The sequence below is a fragment of the Pipra filicauda genome, unplaced genomic scaffold, assembly GCF_003945595.2.
Source record: "Pipra filicauda isolate LSUMZ 115617 unplaced genomic scaffold, ASM394559v2 scaffold92_size2517590_pilon, whole genome shotgun sequence".
Classification (NCBI taxonomy): Eukaryota; Metazoa; Chordata; class Aves; order Passeriformes; family Pipridae; genus Pipra; species Pipra filicauda.
Window position 1 is genome coordinate 2,483,079 of NW_024105120.1, and position 9,287 is coordinate 2,492,365.

A 9,287-nucleotide genomic window follows, 5' to 3' on the forward strand; every position below is an offset into this window, starting at 1 on the left:
GTCCCAAATGAGATTGGAGGGAGAGGCAGAAAATGCCACTGCTGCTGGGGCTGAACTGTGCCGTGAGTGGGCAGGACTTGGCCCTGATGCCTGAGTGCATCTTTAGGATGGATGCCAACTGTCAGCCCCTGGCTCCATAACTTGAGTAGATGGTGTTCCTGCAAGCCCAGCTGCTGTGTTGGTGGTGCTGTGGGTACCTCTGGCCCTGGCGTGCTGTGACTGTGTTTGTGTTGCAGCTCAATAAAGTCCCTTTCAGTGGTGATTGTGTCATTTTGGTGTCAGTTGCTCTCAGTTCCTGTCCCCTCTTCCCCTGCCCCAGTGGCTGCATCACTGCCTTGTGCCTAAATGAACTCTTCCCCTGCTCTCAGCGAGGGTGGAGCTGAGGCCCCTGAGCAAAGGGAAAAAGGATCCATCCAAGGCAGGCCCGTGCTCACCCCCTGCCTTCCTCCAGCCTCCCGTGTTTCCAGTTCCCCTCCCTGCTGGACACACACCCTGTTCCCAAACAACCCCCGTTCCTGTTCTCTCTCTGTGTCTCCCCTCACAACTCCCCTCCTATGATCTCCAGCTGCCCAGGCCCCTGTTTTTGAGGGGCATTCCTGGGCTGCTGCCCCCCCATTCCTTAGAACTGAAGTACCAAGAGCCCCAAGTGCAGAGAGGTCTGCAGGGAATCAGTGCCAAGAGCTGCCCGTGCCTGCCTGTGTTCCTGCAGTTCTCCTTCCTCTTCTCCCCTGGGCTGGAGAGACCTGCCTGCCCTGTGTTTATTGGAGCAGAGGGATGTGATTACATTTGTCCAGAAGGGATGTTCACAGACACTTGTTTTCTGACAGGCAGTGCCATTTTCCTTTTACCTTTCCCAGGTTTTTCCAAGTGCTGCCCAGCCCGGGGATCCGTGTGCTGGGACAGTGACTGGCAGGAGGAAGGGGAGCCTTGGCCTCACCTGCCCAGCTCAGGTGGGTGGCACAGAATGGGGGTGGGCTGGCAAGGCATGAACACATTTCTGAGTTCTGGAGTGCCATGAGACCTTTTCCTATCAGGTTTCTTTCCCCGATTTCCTGGAGTCCATCATCCCAAATGTCTCTTCCTTTGCCCAAAGTCCAATGGCAGAGGATTGACTGAGTCCCAAGGGAGGTTTGGAATGAAAAGGGTTCTGTTCAAATGGGACAAGGAATGCAGTAAGAAAGATGAGCCTCCTTTTAATGCCTGAAACAGATAGGAATGGAAATGCTGGAAAAGGTCTCATTTATTTGTTGTCCCCCCTGGATTTTTCATGACTAAAACTCTCTAGTGAGCAACTGAACAGAAGAGTGAAGGGCAGGAGCCTTTGACTTGCCCAGCGCCCTTAATTGCCTTGTTCTCCTCTCTTCCAGGCCAGGCCAAAGCCCTGATCCAGCCCAGCTCTGCCAAGTGCCCTGGGCTGGGAGCAGCCAAAGGCAAGAGGCTGCAGCCCCGCCGGCCGGGCTGGGGGCTCCTGGTGCTGCCCGTGGGGTGGGGTAAGTCAGAGGGACACCTTTCTCTCCTCCTGCTGTTGGCATTTGCTCCCTGGGCACTGGAGGTGTAAGGAAGGACGGAGTAGCAGGGAAGGGGAGTGTTTCCAGACTGTCTGAATGTTGCCCCCAGGTTTGGGATGGAGCAAACTTGGGGGTAGCCCACAGGGTAGAGAATGAACATGTATTTGTACAGAGGAGCTGATTACATGTGGGTAGGTAAGGAGAATTTTGGGATAAAATCTGGGCAATCTGTAGCAGAGAGAATGAATACCTCGGGGTAAAGTGAGGCAGTCAGTGTTGGGCAGGTAGGGAAAATTTGTGTTTGTCAAATTTGATGTCACGTGGAGCAGAGAATGTACATCCTGAGGTAAACTGGGGTAATCATTTGTGGACTCGTAGGGAAAATCTGGGGGGGAAATATCTGAGGTAATCTGCATGGTAGAGAATGAATATTGAGAGGTGAACAGGAGGTACTCAGTGGTGGACTTGTAGGGAAAATTGTGGGGGTCAAATCTGTGGCAATGTGCAGCAGAGAGAAGGAACATTTTGGAATAAAGTGAGGCAGTCAGTAGGGGAGAGGTAGGGAAATTTCTGAGTGTGAACCTTGAGCAAAACTGCAGAGCAGAGAATGAATATTTGGAGGTCCAAAAGAGGTAAGCAGGAGTGTGCAGTAGGGAAGACTCTGGGGAGAGAATGACTCTTTTATGTTCAAGAAGAGGTAATCAGGAGTGGGCTGAAAGGGGAAAGTTTGGGGGTTAAGAAGGAGGTTGATTCTCTGCAGGGCAGGGAATGAACACACTGAGGTAACCTGAGGTGATGAGTGGTGAGAGACACAGACAATTGTGGGTGTTAAAGTTCAGGCAATCTGCTGGGAAGAGAAGGAACCTGTTGAGGTAAAGATGAGGCACTCGGTGGCAGACAGGTGGGGAGAGGTTTGAGATAAGCCTGAGGTGTCTGTGGGGTGCAGAATGACCCTCTGTAGGTACAAAGGAGCTGGTCAGACGTGGACAGGTAAGGCAGATGTTGGGAGTAAAATGTGGGGCAATCTGTCCCAGAGAGAATGAATCTTTTGGGGTAAGGTGAGGCAGTCAGTAGTGGTCAGGGAGGGAAATCTTTGTTTGTCAAACCTGAGGTAATGTGCAGCAGAGAGAATGCACCTCCTGGGGTAAACTGGGGCAAACAGTAGTGGACAGGTAAGGAGGTTTTGGGGGAAAAATCTGAGGTCATCTGTGTGGCAGAGGACAAATCTTTGGAGGAAAAAATGAAGTAATAAGTAGTTTGCAGGCAGGGAAAACTGTGAGGGTAAGTGTGGATGTCACCTAGGGGAGAAAAGGAGCCTTTTGAGGTCCAGTGAGGCAGTCAGTGGTGGGCAGGGAGGGAAAATTTGTGTTTGTAAAATCAGAGGTCATGTGGAGGAGAGAGAATGCACCTCCTGGGCTAAACTGGGGTAAACCTTGCGGACCTGCAGGGAAAATGTGGGGGGTAAAACTTGTGGGAATGTGCAGGGCAGAGAGTGAATCTTCTGAGGTGAAAATGAGTTCCTGGGTGGTGGAGAGGTGGGGAAAGTGTTGAGAGTGAACTGGAGGTGGTGTGCTGGGTAGAGAATGAACATCTTGACGTAGAAGTGAGTTGCTGAGATGTGGAGAGGTCGGGAAAATGCAGTGGGTGCAGTGTGAGGTGACCTGTAGCAGAGAGGATGTACCTCCTGCTGGACACTGAGGCAGTCAGGGGTGGGCAGGAGGGGAAACCTTTGGGGGTAAAACTTGAGGGAACGTCCAGGGCAGAGAGTGAATATTTTGAAGGATAAATGAGGTACTCAGTGGTGGACAGCTGGGGAGTGTTTTAGGGTAAACAGGAGGTAGCCCACAAGGCAGAGAATGAACATGTATTTGTACAGAAGAGGTGATTACATGTGGGTAGGTAAGGAGAATTTTGGGAGTAAAATCTGTAGCAGAGAGAATGAATACCTCGGGGTAAAGTGAGGCAGTCAGTGTTGGGCAGGGAGGGAAAATTTCTGTTTGTCAAATTTGAGGTCACATGGAGCAGAGAATGTACATCCTGAGGTAAACTGGGGTAATCATTTGTGGACATATGGGGAAAATTACAGGGGTAAAATTTGGGGTAATGTTCAGGACATAGAACGAATATTTTGAGTTAAAACTCTGGGGGTTTTGAACGAGGTTATCTCCAGGGGAGAGAAAGGACATCATGAGGTCAACTGAGGGAATCAGTGGTGGCCAGGTAGGGACATTTAGGGCAGAAATCTTCGAGGTAATCTCCAGGGTCCAGAATGAATCCTGAGAGGTGCAGAGGAGGCAATCAGGAGTGGACACTCCAGTGGGCTCAGGGAAGATTCTGGGGATAAAATGTGTGGCAGTGTCTGGCAGAGAGAATGAACATTTTGGGATAAACTAAGGCAGTCATCAGGGGACAGGTAAAACTTGAGAAACTCTCCAGGGTGGAGAATGAATATTTGGAGGTCAAAAGGAGGTAGTCAGTGATGCGCAGGTAGGGAAAGTTTTGAGAGTAAACTTGAGGTGGTCTGTAGGGTAGAGCATGAACATATTTAGGTATACATGAGGTGATCAGCTGTGGAGAGGTAGGGAAAATTGTGGGAGTCAAATCTGTGGCAATGTGCAGCAGAGAGAAGGAACATTTTGGAAGAAAGTGAGGCAGTCAGGAGGGGAGAGGCAGAGAAATTTCTGAGGGTGAAACTTGAGCAAATCTGCAGGGCAGTGAATGAAACCAGAGCAAGGCTTGCTTTGCTTGGAACAACTTAAAATAACTTTAAAACAAAATAAGTCACTTTTTTCTTCTTTTTTTCTTTTAGATGCTGGAATTGCCTCTCTGGCTGTGTGCTGAGCTCTGGCTGCAGGGGACTGTCAGGCCTTGGTGGCTGTGAGTTCCTGTTCTTCTCCCTGGGAAACTGGAAAGAGTTCTTCATTAGATTGCAGAAATGTTTTCTGAAACCTGTCCCCTTCTTTGTGCCTTTTGCTGACAGATCTTCTCCTTCTGCCTTTCAATTTACAGCCTCCTTGCAGCTCCCAGCTGGGAAAACCTGGGAAAACTGAGGAGGGACAGAGATGAAGGTTTTATCTGCAGATTTAGGGCAATTTCTAGGGGATACAGCAACTGTTTGTGTGGGAAAGTGTGTTAAACCACATTGGCCCAAGTTGTGTTTGCACCAGCTGGGGCCAGAGGTGCCAGGCAATCCAAAGCAAACCCTGCTCAGCCTCCAAATCCCAGGGGAAGTTCTCCAAGCTGCTCATTGACGGACTAAAGATACATTGAAATGGAACCAAGAGCACTAATAAGTTTCCTGAGAATCCCAGTCAATACTGTCCTAGAATTTTTAACAGTTTTTTTAAGCTTTTTATGACAAAAATTACTTTCTTCCTTTGATTGAGTCCCTCAGTAGGATTTGGGATTTCTTTGGATTCTGAATCCCTCCCAGTGGCCCTGACACTGGTCAGGAGCTGGCAGGACAAACAGAGTCAGAGCTCCTGGCAGGCACAGGGGCTTTCCCCCAGAGTGGATCCAACTGCTGCCCCCCAGCCTGGCCAGGCGGGATCTGCTTTGGCTCCCGGCTTCTGCCAGAGACAGAATGTGTTCCCTTGATTGGAATGAGGATCCCGTAGCTTCATCTGCTGGAGGTTCCCTGGGCAGCTGATCCACTCTGCCCCATGTCCTGCTCTCAGTTCCTGCCCAGCCAGAGCCATCTGTGCCAAGGGCACGAGCACTCCCAGCCTGGATAGGGAATGGGGGACTGGCTTGTGCACAATTCACCTAGAAAGTCAAACGAGGGGATTGTTGGGCAGCGGCTTTGGCCGACACGGCAGCACAAAGATTGTTCTCTGCAGGGGGCCCAGGTTTGGGTTCCGGTCTCAGCTTTGCAGGTTTGGATGAATTCTACCTACAGCCCGCAATTCCATGCCGAATTCCTGCTGGAACAGCCTCCCAGTGCCTCCTGGAGCCCGGATCTTCCCCCGCAGAGCTGCCGCTCTAACGCCAGGTTTGCCAGGAAGCAGCCACGGTGCCAGGTTTGCTCAGCGGGATCGGGACAAGGACAGGTTGATATTCCACAGACTTTGCTGTTTATAACCCTCCTCCCCCAGCCCCGCTGGTGTCCCTGGGGGAACTTGAGCGAGTTCGCTGGAATTCGGCCGGTTTTCCGCCCGGGCCGGGCTCCAGGGGATGTGTTGGCCCAGGAGAAGGCGGGGGCCGGACGCGCTCCCGGCCCGGGGCGAGGCAGCCCCTGAGCACGGGCGAGGACGTCTCTCCGGGCGGGAAGCCGCTGTCCCTTCGGAGCCTCGGGAGCGGCCCCGGGGAGTTCTTTTCCCCGAGGAAAGGGATGCACAGCCCTGCCTTCAGGGCACCTCGGCTCTGACCCACCTGTTCAAGCTGTCCACGGGTTCTGCAGGTGCGGTTGGGTCCCCGAAAAACTGCGAATTGCCTCCGAGCCCGACTTTCTCCGAGCATCCCCTTTTCTTTTCAGGCATCTCCGAGGGCTCTTGCTCGGGATTTAGTGCCGCTGAGGGCACATTGCCCTGGCTTTAAGGCTGCTGCTGGCTGCTGGCCTCCGGCTGGAAGGGCAGGGATTTGGGGCGGGCGGGACACACGTGGGGGGCGCGGGACAGCTCTGGGAGGTGGGCCCTGGGAATGGCTGCCCGCGCTGCTCTGCAGCCCCGCCGTGCCGACACTGCCGAGTGCCAGCTGGATTCTTTGGGTCCTTTGGGGCTGTCGCTGGGGCGTGTCCAGGGTGAGGCATCTCAGGGGGCCCGTTCAGAGCAGCCCCCGGCTGAGGAGCCGCAGGCAGTCCTTTCCCCGTGCCCACCCCGGTGCCCGTGGCTGGTTCCCCCCCCTGGGATGTGCGTTTGGCGGACGAGCCCTGCTCGGGAGACAAATCCATCTTGTGCCCGATGGAAGCGCTGGCCCGGGGCTGCTCCATCCCTGCTGCCAGGAGCTGTGCTGGGAGTCCTGCGGCTGCGGGCGGGATTGCCTGAGCTCCGGACGCTCCGGAGCGCCGGGAGCCCCGGCAGGGCAGTGCAGGGCACAGCTCCTCCATCCCCTGGCAATAGGAAGCCCAAGCAGGGCTGGGTCACTGTCTGTCGCTCCGGCCTCCTCCCGGCCCGCGTTCCCTGCCCAGTTGGGACTGCCCAGGGAGCCCCGAGAACGTTCCTGGCGGGAAGCGGGAGCCGCCGAGGGCTCCGTCCAACTCCGGGCCCGAAAAGCGGCCCCGACCTGAGGCCCCCCCGGCATTTTGGGATCCGAAGACTCACCTGGAGGAGACGACCCCCGCAGGCGGGACCAGGCGGCGACACTCGACCGACGCCTTTGCCTCGGAGCGAGGGATCCCTCCCGACTCGGTTGGCTCCTTTATCCTTGGAAATGAGCTCGGACGTCACACGAGCACCTTTGCAGCCATTGGGCGAATCCCGGACAGGGCCGGAAAACCTCCCTGAGCACGGCAGCGATGAATTGGTGCCCGTCCCCAGCCGGGCACAGCCCAGCCGGCCGCGCTCCCTCCGGCCCGTGGCTGGGAAGGGGGGATTTAATGCTGCAGAGATTTAATAAAAGCGGATTTCCTGACTGTATTTGCCTGCGCTTCTTCCCTCCTTTGACTCGCGCGGCACCGTCCGGTTGGAGCGTTTCTTGGTTTCCTCCGCTATAGCCGTTTCCCTCCCAGGCAGGACCTTCCCCGTCTGCAAATAAAGATGGGGGATTTTTAAAAAGCAGAGGGTTTGCCCCGGGAGGGTACGAGTTGCCGAGGAAGCGGGGGAGAGGAAGGAGAACCTCAGGTCTCACCTGGCAGGTGTCAGAAGAGCCGCACCTTCTGGATGGCAGGGCAAAGAACTGCTGTCGGCAATTCCCGAAGTTCCGCAGGCAGAGCTGGGAGCAGCCTGTGCCCGACCCGCGGCACGGTCAGCGCCAGCTCCTGGGGCCGCCTGAGGACAGACACAGGGACACGGGGACAGACGGGCAGCTCTGCTCGGGGTCCCGGAGCACGGGAGGAACGAGGGAGCGGCTGCCCCCGTTCTTCCCTGCCCCGGCTCCCCGCGGCCGGAGCGGGCCCGTGGCCGGAACCCAGGCGGGCCCCAGAGCCCTCGTTCCCGGGGGGCCCTGCGGGCGGGAACCTCCTGGGGCCGCGGGGAAGGGGGAGGCGGGCGATGTTCTTCGGTGGGGGGGGGTGCGGTGGCCTCGGGGGTGCCCGAGAGGGAGGAGCTCCGATCCCGCGGGGGGTGCGGGCGGCGCTGCGGGCCCGGCGGGATCGGGGGGTCCCGGGGCCGGCCCGGCGTGTCCCCGCGCCCCGGCCGGTCCCGGCCCGGGTTCCGCGTCTGTACGAGGGAAGCGCCGCCGTTCTCCCCCAACCGGGCCCCGGCAGAGCCCCGGCCCGAACTGCCCTGCCGAGCTCGGCCCCAGCGCCCACCCCGCAGCGAGTCCAACGATGCCGATCCCCGTACCACTGCCGAACCCCATCGCAGCTCCAAGCCAGCCTCGGTTCCCCGGTGCCGTCCCCGCTCAGCGCCCCGAGCTCGGCGCAGCGCCGGGAGCAGCCGCCGGGCCGGGACTCCGGCCCCGAGCGCCGATCGCTCCCGCAGCATCCCGGTACGAGCTTCTTCCACAAACGCGGGGCGACCGCGGCTCTGCCGGCTTTAAACCCCGCGGGCGGGGCGGGGCCGGGGCGGAGCGGGGCCCGCACAGGTGTGCGAGGCGGGGCCCGTCCAGGTGCGCGGGGCGGGGACGGGCAGGGGGTGGGTCGGGGCGGGGGTATTTAAGCGCCGGAACTCGCCCCCACAGCCATTTGCTCGGGCAGTGCGCGGGGAGGCAGCAGCGCCGCGGGAGCCTCTCGCTGCCGCGGCTCTTTTTCTTTGCTTTTGCTTTTCCCTTTTCTTTTACTTTGTTCTCGTTCCTTCGTCCCCTTCCTTCCTCCCCCCCCCTACCCCCCACACCCTCCCCCCCCCAACCCCCCCCCCTCCCTCTCCCCCCTAGCCCCCCCCTCCCTCCCTCCCCAACCCGCTCGTGCCCGGCGCCCCCTCCCTGCCCCGCAGGGGCAGCCCGACCCCCTCCGCCCTCCCTGGTCCCCCAGCCGGCCTGGCCCAGCCGGCCTGGCCCCGCTCCCCCTCCGGCCCCTGCTGCACACCCCGACACGCCCTGCCCTCCTTCCCGCCCCTCCGCCCTGCTCGTCCCCGCACGTCGCCTCCCCCCGGCCGCTGTCGCTGCCCTCCTGCACAGCCCGACCCCCCCACCTGCCCCCGGTGCCCCCTGCCTGCCCCTTCTCCCCCCTCGCTGCTCCTCTGCACAGCCCGACCCCCCCCCGTCCCTCGCTCCGTCCTTGCTCCCCCCGCCCGTGCCGTCCGTCCCCCTGTCCCCCGGGCCGTGTCCCCGCAGCCGCGGGCTTGGGGGCGCCGGGTTTAATAAAGCCGCGAGGGCCGGAGCCGGCGCCCCCCCTGGATCCCCCTTTCCACGGGGCCGGTCCCGCTCGGCGGGTCCCCCCTGCAGTTCACAAGCACCGCCCGACACCGCCGGGGCTCCGGCCCGTCCCGACATCACACGGGGGGCTCCGCGGGCGGGGGGCAAAGGGTGCGGGTTCGCTCTCGGCACTAGAGCCGCAGATGTGCAGAGATCGCGGTGTCCATTGCCGAGAGCGACCCCTTGGGCTGGGGGGGCCGGGGGAGTTGGGGAGGGGCCTCCTCCGGAGGAGGGGGTCCCGGGAAGGGGGGAGGGACTTGGGAGGGGCGGGTGGGAGGGGGGTGGGAGGATGGTGGGGGGGTGGGAAGGGGGTGGGGGGGAGGGAGGGGG

General features: G+C 59.1%; 1 protein-coding gene and 3 long non-coding RNA genes across 4 annotated transcripts; 2 read left to right on the forward strand and 2 right to left on the reverse strand.

The window, feature by feature from the left end:
* The first annotated feature begins 1,453 nt into the window (after nucleotides 1-1,453).
* Nucleotides 1,454-4,456, forward strand: LOC120325306. The gene is made up of 2 exons (XR_005567237.1): nucleotides 1,454-1,490; nucleotides 4,318-4,456. It is a non-coding gene; the product is annotated as an uncharacterized LOC120325306 (long non-coding RNA).
* Nucleotides 3,093-7,931, reverse strand: LOC120325307. The gene is made up of 3 exons (XR_005567238.1): nucleotides 7,293-7,931; nucleotides 6,767-7,189; nucleotides 3,093-4,413 (listed from the first exon to the last, which is right to left on the reverse strand). It is a non-coding gene; the product is annotated as an uncharacterized LOC120325307 (long non-coding RNA).
* LOC120325308 lies at nucleotides 4,826-5,513 on the reverse strand. The gene is made up of 2 exons (XR_005567239.1): nucleotides 5,405-5,513; nucleotides 4,826-5,273 (listed from the first exon to the last, which is right to left on the reverse strand). It is a non-coding gene; the product is annotated as an uncharacterized LOC120325308 (long non-coding RNA).
* LOC114003622 (translation initiation factor IF-2-like) lies at nucleotides 5,668-7,081 on the forward strand. Its single transcript, XM_027750773.2, has 2 exons — nucleotides 5,668-5,907; nucleotides 5,983-7,081. The coding sequence occupies exon 2, from the start codon at nucleotides 6,147-6,149 to the stop codon at nucleotides 7,056-7,058; it is 912 nt and encodes a 303-aa protein (XP_027606574.1). The 5' UTR covers nucleotides 5,668-5,907; nucleotides 5,983-6,146; the 3' UTR covers nucleotides 7,059-7,081.
* Nucleotides 7,932-9,287: the final 1,356 nt, after the last annotated feature.

Bases quoted from the DNA above. Each gene is read 5' to 3' on its own strand.
- LOC114003622 (XM_027750773.2), top strand. From the start codon at position 6,147: ATGGCTGCCCGCGCTGCTCTGCAGCCCCGCCGTGCCGACACTGCCGAG.